Below are 12517 nucleotides of genomic sequence, written 5' to 3' on the forward strand. Positions count from 1 at the left end.
GAGCCAGGACTAATCCAAAGGTTAAGAACTTTCTGCCAAAGAATACTAGGAAGAGAAGGGAGATTAAGAGGCTTTTTCTTCATAGCAGTCAAACAGGTAGTTGCTTTTTTGCCTTCATCTTTAAAAAAAACAACAAAACAAAGCCCAATAAATGTTTGTACTTCCTTTGACCTGAGAGTAAATAGTGACAGACAAGTAAAAGATCAACATGAACAAGTTGGTTCTGGAAATTATTCCTAGACATTTTTTTTACCCCAAAGGATTCATAGCTAAGCACTGAAAACCTCAACTTCTGCAAATTATGTAGCATGAGGTGGTGAGAACTCTAATTAAAGTTGTGGCCTAAATGCCAGCATAGTTAACAGTATTTGTTTGCTCATAATCTTGGGGGAGAGGGGGATTGTATGTGAATTGTGGTTTTTCAAAGCAATTTACCTTCATACTTAGTCAAAAATGGAAAATTTGAGAAAAATTTTCCAGTTTTTGTTGACTTGATGGTGAAGGGTATACATTTGTGAGATTTTGGTTTCTGGTAACTAAAAAAAGCATTGAATGATCAAACTAAACTTCTGTAAGTAGCAGATGGTAAAGGGAAGCACTGGCTCCCAGAACCACAGAAATGGGGGAGCAGCCTAGGTGTAAGCCCAGACCAGGGGAAGATTCAGGTGCCAATCCTGTGCAGCAAGGGCAATTATTATTACCTGTGGTCTATTAAGGCCAGTTTTCAGAAGTGGTAAATCAGTGGTGGTAGCTATCCTGACTGACATTATTGTGTAGAGGTAGGGGGAGGTATGGGACAATTCCTAAGGGAAGGCTTTGAAGACAGCAAGACAGCTCTGAAATAAGTTAGTCAATGTGGACATGGTAGTCCTTGAAAATTTTTGGTCTCTTTCCTTCTTGCTAAGTTCTTTGTGACATGATGACATGTCCATTAGCTTAAGAGGATTCCCAGCATCTTCCTGAGGTACCAGCTTTCTAACTTGGATGATAGAGGCATAAGGTTTTGGGCAAATTGGTCAATGAAAGGTTGACTGACCAAAAACTCAGTTTCCTACTATTTGTCTAAAGCTTCTTACTAAGTCTTATACCTTTATCCTAAGGATGTGTTCTTTTCAGAAGTCTTGTCTCTGACAATTTTACATGTGACTTGTTCAAGGCAAAGAATCTACAAAGTACCACACAAAACATTTTATTCTAAGGAAGTAAGAGGCAATTTCCATATGCATCCTTGTTCAGTCTACTGATAGCATAACAGAAGAGTCCTCATGGAACATCACTAAAGACTATATCCTTTTCCAACAATGTTTACTTAATAGATATGGCCAGGAAAAGGTGCTCTAGGAAACTTTCAAATAGAAGTGTGTTTATAACTGGCAACAAATTAGAATTTTAAAGTTTAAAGAAAATGCCCAAACTCATTCCTATCCCTGTCTCTCTCCCTGACCCTGAACTTCTCCATCTGCCAGAAGTCTTCTCACACTGGAAGAGATCTCTGCTCCTGTGGTCCCATCTTCTAATTGGTGACTTCCTCCTTGAACTTTCATTTTGAGGAAGCCCTATGCTCACTCACGCCTTTACTTTTCTTCCTTGGCTCTACTTATAACTCCAGATTTCTCTCCTATGCTCCAGCTTCCCGTGCCTCCCCCCAACCCCTTTAGCTTTTTAGCTTTATGTGCTGCTTTCTTCTATCAGAATGTAAGCTTTTTGAGGTCAGGGACTTTTTTTTTCTTGCCTAGGAATTTGTATTACTAGAACTTAGAGCAGTGTCTGGTACACAGTAAGCACTGCTTGTTGACTGACTATACTATGGTAAAATCTTATTACTACCACTTAGTTCTTTCATTTTAAGAACACTCTCCAAGTACCTGATTGTAGGAAAACAGAAATTTATGACACAAAACAGCTAGTGGTAAATACATGTCTGTCAAGAAAACAAAAACCCCAAATCTCTTTGAAGTAAAGAATACTTTCCTCTCTCTTGCCACTCACCCTAAAAGTTTCCATAAAGATACTAGATTTCCAGATATAGTAGTAGAGAAGTGATCTTAGAATTATAGTCAAGTAGTCAGACCACTTAGTTTATGTCTACAAGCATCCATCAACTGCACTTTCTTCGTTGGGTTGATTTCTTCGGCTATTTTAATGAACAATTTTTGTAAATTCAATTAGAACAACTATAAGCCGAACCAATTGGATTGTTAAGACAGCCCCAAAGATACTGGATTGACTTTTTTTAATCCAAAGTTTTTGTTTCTGGTTTTCATTTTAGAGATAGACCCTTGACAATTTGAGTCACTAAGTGCTCCCTCTCTCATTTTCTTTGTCATAAAATAATATAATCCCTGTGTTAGGAGTGAACTCAGAGGTGATCTGGCTCAACTTCTACTCAATACACCAATCCCATTTACAATGTTGCTGACAGTCATTCAAATTGCTGTAAAATCCCCAGTTATGAGTTGGAGCCACTAGCTCTCATTATCTGGAAGTTTTGTTGATTATTATTCGTAATAATGGCTAACACATAGTACATAATGTCTGCAAAGCATTACATAGATGTCATCTTATTTCATCTTTACAACTTTGTGAGGGAGGTGCTAGTACGATCCCCATTTTACAGATGAGGAAACTGAGGCTGAGAGAGGTTAAATGATTTGTCAGGGTCCTTTAACTAGCAAGTGTCAAACCCAGGTCTTCCTGATTCCCTGATCCAGCAATGTATCCACTGAACTATCCAGCTCCCTCTGAATATGTTGAGCCTAAATCTGGCTCCATAACTAACACCCAGATCTCCTTGTTATGTTCCTAGACCATAAGATTTTAGAGGTAAAAGGAACCTTAGAGAGCACCTAGACTATGCTATACTCCAATACAAATACATGTCCCCACCCAGACATCCCATTCCTTCTCCCCATTGCTGAGCAGACAGGCCAGTGGTAATGTATAAAGAGAGTGGGTGTCTAGAGATTGTACAAAAACGAAGTTGTTCAGAGGTCCCAAAGAGTACAAGTTGGAAGCACTAAACTCAGGGGAGCTCAGGAGGTCTTTCTTTATCTTAGATGATTTTATTTTCCCAGAATACATGTAAAATACAAATTTTGACATCAATTTTTTTAAACCGAGAAGACAATTGCTACCTGAAAAAAAAGGATTATTTTTGAAGCCAAGCAAAAAACCCTACATATGGGAAAGCAACCAAGCTGGCTGGCCTGGGAGTAAGAGTAAAATTTCACTTCCTTGATAAAAAACAAGACTCTTCTTATTGCTTATAGCCTAAAATATCAAACACCTGGCATTTAAAGTCTTTCACAGTCTTGCTCCAGCTTATCTTTCCAATCTTATTTCATACAACTTCTCTCTCTCTCTCTCTCTCTCTCTTTTTTTTTTTAGTGAGGCAATTGGGGTTAAGTGACTTGCCTAGGGTCACACAGCTAGTAAGTGTTAAGTGTCTGAGGCCGGATTTGAACTCAGGTACTCCTGACTCCAGGGCCAGTGCTCTATCCACTGAGCCATCTAGCTGCCCCTCATACAACTTCTCTTAATGAAGTCTATGTTACAGCTAAATTTGATTCCTAGCCATTCCATTTTCTTTCTTGCCCATTTTGCCAACTGGGTGTTGGACCTCATCATCTCACACCTGGACTATTGCACTATCCCACTCATTGTTTTCACTTCTCAAGTTTCTCTTCACTGAAGTTTATCCTCCACTCATCTATCAAAGTAATCTTGCTAAAAAGCAGATCTGACCATGTTTACTCACTCCTCTCCTTTTCAATAAACTCCAGTGGCTCCCTATTGCCCCCAGGATCAAATATAAACTCCACTGTTCAGCTCTTAGAGCTCTTCACAAGCTGGCCCCTTCCTACCTTTCCAGTCTTCTGAGTTCAAATCTGGCATCACAGTCACTTGACTTCTGTCTGCCTCAGTTTCCTCATCTGTAAGATGGGGATAATAAGAGCACTTATCTCCCAGGGCTGTTGTGAGGATCAAATGAAATAATAATTGTAAAAGGAACATAGTAGGTATTTAATAAATACTTGCTTTGTTCCTTCCTGCCTGCCTCCCTCCTTTTCCTTCCTCTCATCCTCTCTCCCTTCTTTCTTTCCTTCCTTCTACTTATGCCATGATCTATTGACATTGGCCCCCTTACTATTCCTTGCATAAAACATTCCATCCCCCAACTCTGTACATTTTTGCTAATTATCCCCCATGCCTAGAAAGTAACAACCTCCTCATTTCTGCCTCCTGGCTGGCTTCTCTGACTTTCAAGTCTCAGCTAAAATCCCACTTTCTGCAAGAAGCCTTTTCTGCTCCCCCGTAATGTTAGTGCCTTCCCTCTAAGTTACGTCCAGTTTCTTCTGTCTACATCTTGTTTGTACATAGATGTTTCTATGCTGTCTTTCCTCTTAGATATAAACTCCTTCAGAGAAGAGACTATTTTTGTCTTTCTTTGGACCCCCAAATCTTAGCCTGCTAACTGAGCATACAAAGCAAGTGCTCAATAAATGCCTGTTTATTTAACTTGACTTGCATTCAAAGGCCCTCTGCTCACCTTCTCTGGTTAAATTTCTCCTCTTCATAACAGGCTCAAAAAAAGACCCCTCCTCCAAGAAACCTTCTTTGATCCCTTCAGCTGAAAGCAATCTCACCCTCTAAATTTTCCTAAAGCACTCACTCTGGATTTCCTCTTTACCCCCTTAGTGGTTTACCTATATCATATTCTTTTGTGAACATAATAGATCTTTTCTATTCGACTGTAGGATTCATTTCTTTTTCAATCTGTGTCCCAAGTACCTCAAATATAGCAGGCACTGGTTAAATGTTTGTTGAATTTCATTGGGGGAAAAAAGAGGTAAAAGCCTGCTGGTAACACTCATAGACAATTAGATCTGGAAGAGCTCTAAGAGGTCCTTTAGTCCAATGCTCTCATTCCTCAAGTAAAGAAACTGAGCTGGAGAAGTGGTTTGTCCAAGGCCATGTAACTTATTAGCAGCAGAGCCAGGACAAGAATCCAGCTCTCTTGGTGAGATTAGGGCTTCTCAGGTGAAGGTCTTTGCAGGAGAAAGTCAACTCCTTGGATAGCAACGGTAGAACTTATGCAACTCAGATATTTGGCTGGATCTGTGATCTCACTGGTGTGGGAATTTCTTCCATGTTCTCTTTTCCCACATACATTGTCTTTAACCTCCTGTTTATTTTTTAAAGTTTTGTATCATGTCGGGTTTTTTTTATTTTAGAGAAATTGAAACAAGGATTTTAAAAGTTGCTACATAAGTGCCAGTCAACAACTCCTATTAATAAAAAGCCCAAATCCCTAGAGTACAGATTGCTGACTTGGGGAAAAAAGAAAAGAAAAAAAAACCAACTGGTGCCAAATTTTGTCTGCTCAGGGTCGAAAAATGAAATATCTGAAAAACAAAGGGAAACAATTACAGTGATATAATTAAAAGGTTTTTTTTAAAATAAGCAGTGAAATACTGGCTGTTCCTTGTCAAGAAAAGTTAGTATAGTAAAGAATGTTACATTTGGAGTTAGAAGAGATAGGTTCAAATCTCAGCTCTGCTATTTACTAGCTCTATTACCTTGCGTAGGGTCATAGGCTCTGGGCCTCGTTTTCCTCATCTCTAAAACAGACTAGATGATCTCTAAGGCCCCTGGTCTTCTGGGGCATGGAAGCTCGGCCAGTTTTTGTTTGTTGTTTTTTTCACCAGAATAGAATTGGGTAGAAGGAAAAGAAATTGCTGAGCAGAGTTTTTAAAGATTCTTGTAGGAAAACAGGAGTAATAACTTCTTACTCCCTAGGACCGTGACTGCGACAGCAGCCCCGAGGGCCACCGTCTGCCCTTGCGTGTCGTGGGAGGCGTGAGACCGCCGAGGCCCCGCCATGGCGCCCAAGCAGCCCCCGAAGGCCGAGTTCCAGGAGGGCGAGCGCGTTCTGTGCTTCCACGGGCCGCTTCTCTACGAGGCCAAGTGCCTGCAGATGGCCACGGAGGACAGGCAGGTGCGGTACCTGATCCACTACAGCGGCTGGAACAAGAACTGGGACGAGTGGGTCCCTGAGAGCCGCGTCCTCAAGTATTCGGAGGCCAACCTGCAGAGGCAGCGCGAGCTTCAGAGGGCCAACCAGGAGCGGCGGGCGCGAGGCGCTGCCCAGGGCCGCAGGGGTAGCGCCGGGGCTGCAGCTGCGGCCTCCCTGCAGCAACAGCAACAGCTGCAGCAGAACGTGGAGACGCTCTTCCAGAACATTCGCATCACGCCCTCCACCTCCTCAGCCACGGCCCCCGCCACCGGGGAGGCCCCGGGCCGCCAAACCAGGAAGGGCAAACAGAAAACGGACCTGGGAGAAGGGAGCAGCGGTGGTGCCGGCTCCAGCACGGCCAGGGGGCTCCCCCAGCCGCCCCAGAGAAGAAGGACCCGAGGCCACCCTTCTGTCAAAGACGGAGGGACGTCTGCCACCCGCGCCGAGGCCAAAGTCCAGATCCCCGCGGAGCTGAAGCCGCTGATGGTGCAAGACTGGGAGCTGGTCAACAAACAAAGGCAGCTGTTTTCCCTTCCGGCCAAGAAGAACGTGGACTCCATCCTGGAGGACTACGTCGCGTACAAGAAGGCGCGTGGCGACGGGGATAACACGGAGTATGCTGCTGAGGAAATGGTAGGGGGCATCCGAGCCCACTTCAACGTCCTGCTGGGCACCCAGCTCCTCTACGAGTTCGAAAGGCCGCAGTACGCCGAGCTCCTCGCTACTCACCCGGGTGTTCCCATGTCTCAACTCTACGGAGCTCCACACCTGCTGAGGTTATTTGTTCCAATTGGGGCAATGCTGGCCCATTCGCCTTTTGATGAGAAGAGTCTGGCTTTGTTGTTCAACTATCTGCACGACTTCTTAAAATACTTAGCAAAGAACCCGTCTGCTTTTTTTAATGCCAGTGAGTACAAGGATGCTCCTCCTGAGTATAAGCAAAAAGCTGCCTGAGAGTTGAACCAGATTCGTTAGATTTGGGTTTGTAAAGGTGTTTTCTGAGTTACTGAAATTGTGTTTGTGTATTGCAGCACTAAATATTTGTTTCCAAAGTGTTCTGTTTGAAACTAAGTGAAAGGGTAGTCCTTTTTTGGGGGTGGGGGGGGGAGTGTTTTCACCAGTATATGGGATGATGGGTATAGAGAGTGACCTAGTGGAGGATGTTTCATTATATAATTGACAAAGCATGCTTGAATTCTAATGGTTTCATCTCTTTAGCATCAAGTACTTTTATAATTTATGTTAATGCAAAGTGTTAAAACAGCAAATTCTGGTTTCCAACGTTTAACTCATGGGGTCCTGTTAAGGACTCTCTTTTTGTGTGTGTGTCTTCATTTTAATTTTTGATGCTTTGAGTAAATATAGTACCTTTTTGAAATGGGACTGTGTTATTCATAGACGTTTCTCTTTGCCTAGATTGGAAAGGAGAGGTAATCGTGTGTGTGTGTGTGTGTGTGTGTGTGTGTGTGTGTGAGAGAGAGAGAGAGAGAGTTTTGTATTCTAATGAATATTCTAACTTTCAAAATGACATTATTGTATATCTGTGGTTCTTGGAAAATTGGGCTTGCAGGAGCTATTTCACACGTCTTCCCCCCCCCCCAAATTAAATAAAAAGGTGATTGGACCAAACTATCATCACTAAGGTTCCTTCCATTTCTGATGTTCTGAGAAAAATAAACTATAAGGAAAAGATATGAGGATTTTTCTATTTCTGATCAATTGAGCTTTGCATGTGGTGCACTGACTTACAATATATTGGCAAGAGCAGAATTCATGTCAGGATTTGGCCCTGTGTATTAAGAAGGAAGGAAAGACTCATTTATTGAGCACCTACTATGTGCCAAGCACTTTCTAAGTGCTTTACAAATAGGAACTCATTTAATTCTCAGAACACCATAGGTACGTAAATGCCCATATCAAATTAACTGACACTAAGGGTCATTAAAATTCTTGGTTTGGTCATTTTTGTTACTAGCAAGAAATTATCATGACTACCATTTATTTGCAAAGCACTTCATAAATATCTCATTTGATCCTCACAACCACCCTGGGAGGTAGGTGCTGTTATTACCCCTGTTTTACAGTGTAAGTAACTGAAACTGAGAGAGGCTGACTTTCCTAGAGTCCCATATCTTGTAAGTATCAGAGATCACATTTGAACCCGATTCTTCCTGACTTCAGGTCCAGTGTCCTATGCACTATACCCTTCTCATGTATTAATAATTCAGAATTGTATAAGGCTTTAAGCATTACAAAGCATTTTCTCTGTGAGGCAAGTGGTGCAAAAAGTCCAGGGTGTCCCAAAAGTCTATTTTAAGCTATTTTAAAAGCTATTGTTAGCTTTAAACTGCACTAAGACTTTTGGGACACTATATTTTCCCAATTTTTGTGTGTGTAGAGGCTTGTGGTGGGACTGTCTGGGTCAGTATCTATGAATAAACTGAGTCAGTCATCGAGCAATTAATAAGCACTTACAATGTGTCCCGTGGTGGTTCAGTGGATAGAGTTCTTGGCCTAGAGTCAGAAAGATCTGAGTTTAAATGCGACCTCAGACACTTACTAGCTGTGTGACCCTAGGCAAGTGACTTAACCTATGTTTGCCTTAATCCATGGAGGAGGAAATGGCAAACCACTCCATTATCTTTGCCAAAGAAAACTCCATGGGTACTACTGGCACGATATGGTACACGGGATCCCAAAGAGTCAGACATAACTGAACAACAACAATGTGCCAGGCATTGTGCTAAGTTCTGGAGAAATGAAGAAAGGTAAAAGATAGTCCCTTCCCTTTAAGGAGATCATAGTCTAATGAACTCTGACTAAGATTCAGAGATACTAAGTTTCTTGATTGGGGTGACTCCATTGGGCATTTTCAGAGCTAGGACTCAAACTCATGTGGTCCTAAATCCAAGGCCAAAGTGTTCTACTAAACTACCATTAGGTGTACATAACCCCACATTTCATAGAATCATGTTGAGTCTTTCTATTTGGCCTTGTGGAGACCACCTTTTCCTACTTAAATTTCAGTTAGAAAATAATTTTACAAAACTGGAGACAACTTGGACATGTCCTATAGAATAAAACGAATATGCTAAATGGTATTCTTGAAACAGTCCTTGAGAGGAACTTTTTTTTGGGGGGGGCAGTTGGGGTTAAGTGACTTGCCCAGGGTCACACAGCTAGTAAGTGTTAAGTGTCTGAGGCTGGATTTGAACTCAGGTCCTCCTGAATCCAGGGCTGGTGCTCTATCCACTGTGCCACCTAGCTGCCCTATGAGAGGAACTTTTGAGGACTCTTGTGTCTATAATTTCCAGACAGGCACACAGGAAATTGCCTCAAGGTGAAGGCCCCTGCAGGGGGAAGAGACAATCCATGCCTTTCCTCTGGTGTTGTCTCACATTTTTGAGTTTGTATGCATATAATAATAGCTAACATTTATATTCTGGTTTAAGGTTTGCAAAGCACTTTACATGTGTTAGTCCTGGCAGGTAGGTACTCTTATTTGTCTGCATTTTTACAGATGAGGAAACTGAGGCACAGAGCAAAGTGACCAGCCCAGAGTCACACAGCTAGTGAGTGTCTGAGTCAGGATTTCAACTAAGATCTTAGCTCCATAGCCAGTACTCCATCCACAGTATCATCTAGCTATATAGTGATAGTTGGTGCTTCTTTATATCTATGTATCTATATAGATATACACACATATATAGATAGATACTGCTCATATATATACATATATATACACATACACACACATATCTCGCGGCTCATATAAGTTTCCAAACTAATCACCCATAAAACTATTTAAAATACTTAAAACCAATCACTTACCATATCCTTCCCATTGGTCTGCCTCAGTGTCTCTGAAGTATGGGATGGACTGTGAGTCCAATGGTAGAGAGAATGCCAGGAGCACAAGATTTATTTGGGTGACCCACAAACACAGCCCCAGGAGCCTAGATTTTTGAAGACTGGAGAAGAAACCTAAATGGGACAGATGAGAAATACTCCCATACTAACTGTTCATCTTCCTGAGGCAATATAGGACATGCCAAATTGGTTCATTTATTCATTCACTCATTCATTCATTAAAGCTTTAATCAGAGCATGCAAGGGACTGTCACAGCTGACTAACATGGATGAATTTTCAGGAGCATGTATAGGTAATGTTTGAGTTGTCACACAGTGCTAGGCACATCATAGATACTTACTAAACACTTGTGGATAAGAGCTGATTTTTGTAAATATTTATTAAGTATCTGGGCAGCTAGGTGGTACAGTGAATCAATTTGGGGGGCCTGGAGTCAGGAAGACTCATCTTCTTGAGTTCAAATCCACCCTCAGACACTTAGTAGCTGTTGTGACCCTGGGCAAGTAACTTAACCTTTTTTGCCTCAGTTTCTTCATCTGTAGAATGAACTGGAGAAGGAGATGGCAAATAACCCCAATGTCTTTGCCAAGAAAACTCCAAATGGGGTCATGAAGAGTCAGACAAAGCTGAAACAATACAGAATGGGCTGCCTTAGGAGCCTTTGGGTTCCCTCCCATTACAGGTCTTCAAACAAAGGATGGATAACATCTTGTCAGTGGGGATTCTTGAGGGAATTCTTTTTCATATAGGAGTTGCACAAGATGGCTTTCCAACTCTAGGTGGTTCTGTGAGATCTGGTAAAATCTGATCCATTTTCTGCCAGTGAAATCAAGGAAGATTTCACAGAGGGCAGGGACTGTTTCATTTTTGTTTTTGTAACCTCAGCTCCTCAAATAGCACCTTGTACATAATAGAAGCTCACTAAACAATTGTCAAATTGAATTAAATTAGAGGAGGTCATATGTGAGCCTAGCCTTGAGGGAAGGGAAGCAGCATGGCTGGTATAGCTGAGGAGGGCATGGGAGATGGCCTGAATGAATGTAATCATAAATAGCTCAAGATAAATCTGAGACTTACTTTTAAGTATGTCATGATGATAACATTTAGCATCTTTTTAAGATTTCCTAATGTTCACTACAGATAATAACAGTGAATTCCTATTATCTTCATTCCAAGGAATGAAGCAGAGGCAAATGAGAATATTCTTAGGAACTTTTTGTTTCCTCACTGCCCTCTGGGATCATAAGCTGGGAGTAGTTAATTTTCCATATGTAGTGTCTGTCCCACAGTAAGATACTGAAGAACTAGGTCCATGAGTTACCCATCCAACTACATCTAATAGGACACAGGATCAGTCTCAACCATAGCTATAATGTACAACCCCACAGGTTTTAACCTTTAGGTTAAATGCAATTATTCTTCCTCTCCCAATAGCAAAGGCATTTTAGCATTCTGCCACCTAAAGGTCAGAATGCCCTCCCCTCAAGGACAATGTTATGCTTAAACCAAAAAGTAAGAGGTGGTGGTTGTTGTTGTTTTTTTAAAGGGCCAAAGGGGTTCTTTTCATTACACATTAGAGGAATATAGGACTATCCTGAGCTTGGGGGTAGGTAAAGGGAATGGAATTTCTTCTGTAAATCCTCTCAACACCTTTTGAGGAAGTGAGACATTTAGCAGGTAAGCAAATTACCCAACATCACCCAATAAGTCAGGAGTAAAATCAGGTGTCCTGTCTTTCAGTTATAAGGGAATATGAAGAGAAGCAGGCTTCCGCTTAGCATGCTGCCCATGCTATATACATACAGCCCATTACTTAAAGCCCTCTTCTTCTTTTGTTCTGTTGCAAAGAAACCCCCATGGGTAGTGAATGGGCCAAGTATTTTGGTTCTTCTCGGATTCAGTTGTTGTGTAGAACCATTCATGAACATATGGATGAAGACTTTATTTAGAACACTTAGATTCAATGAAGTGTACTAGTCAGGCAGGCGCGGCAAGAGTACAGTCAAGGAGGTGGTCATCACAGGTGCAGTCCTTTTAGGGCACAATCTCTCTACCGCCACCTGCTGTCTACTCTCATGCCTGCTGCTTTGTCTCTACCCCTTACTCTCCTGGCATGCCAGTGGCAGCCCCACCCCCACTAGTTAGTGGGGAGGTATGAAAGCTTTGGTTTGGGGGGTTTATTTATCCTTGCATCTTCTCTAGTGAGTTGCACATAGTAGGTGCTGAAGGGAAGAGAGTGAATGGTGCTGATCTGATGGTGGGAAAGTAATTTGATCTGAAGGAAAGGTAAATGGCTAATTCTGGTCCAGGACTCTGGGGTGACAATGAGGGCTTGTAATAGCATTGAGATGTACCCTAATATTGGAGCCAGCTCCTCATATGAACTCTGATTAATTGTAGCCTTCATTCAGAACTGTAATCACACTAGGGTATTGTCCTTTCAAATGTACATTGGGATAGAACAGAAACCCTTAGCTATCTGCAATTTGTGATTGCAGTACAAAGAGAAGATGAAGAACAGTGGCAGACTTTATAAATTAATACTGTATTTCTTGCTTGTACACATATTGGCTAAGCTGTATAGATCCGGTGGTTTTTATCTGATGATTTAAAAAATATTTCACTTCATG

The 12517-nt window shown here is 41.8% G+C and overlaps 2 protein-coding genes across 4 annotated transcripts in view; one reads left to right on the top strand and one right to left on the bottom strand.

The window, feature by feature from the left end:
* Positions 1 to 7341, top strand: part of LOC122728158 (mortality factor 4-like protein 1) — a 31283-nt gene extending 23942 nt beyond the window's left edge. The window contains exon 2 of the mRNA XM_043966417.1: positions 5800 to 7341. Within this exon, the coding sequence (XP_043822352.1) occupies positions 5882 to 6970 (1089 nt within the window). The 5' untranslated portion in view covers positions 5800 to 5881 and the 3' untranslated portion in view covers positions 6971 to 7341. The remainder of the gene's footprint in view (positions 1 to 5799) is intronic.
* The window catches only part of MKLN1 (muskelin 1), a 387994-nt gene that overhangs the window by 362467 nt on the left and 13010 nt on the right, over positions 1 to 12517 (bottom strand). For all 3 annotated transcript variants that reach the window (XM_043966412.1, XM_043966411.1, XM_043966413.1), the window contains exon 2: positions 9848 to 10000. The gene's annotated coding sequence lies outside the window, so the exon portion shown is untranslated. The remainder of the gene's footprint in view (positions 1 to 9847; positions 10001 to 12517) is intronic.

Source organism: Dromiciops gliroides, chromosome 5 (genome assembly GCF_019393635.1).
Source record: "Dromiciops gliroides isolate mDroGli1 chromosome 5, mDroGli1.pri, whole genome shotgun sequence".
Taxonomy (NCBI): Eukaryota; Metazoa; Chordata; class Mammalia; order Microbiotheria; family Microbiotheriidae; genus Dromiciops; species Dromiciops gliroides.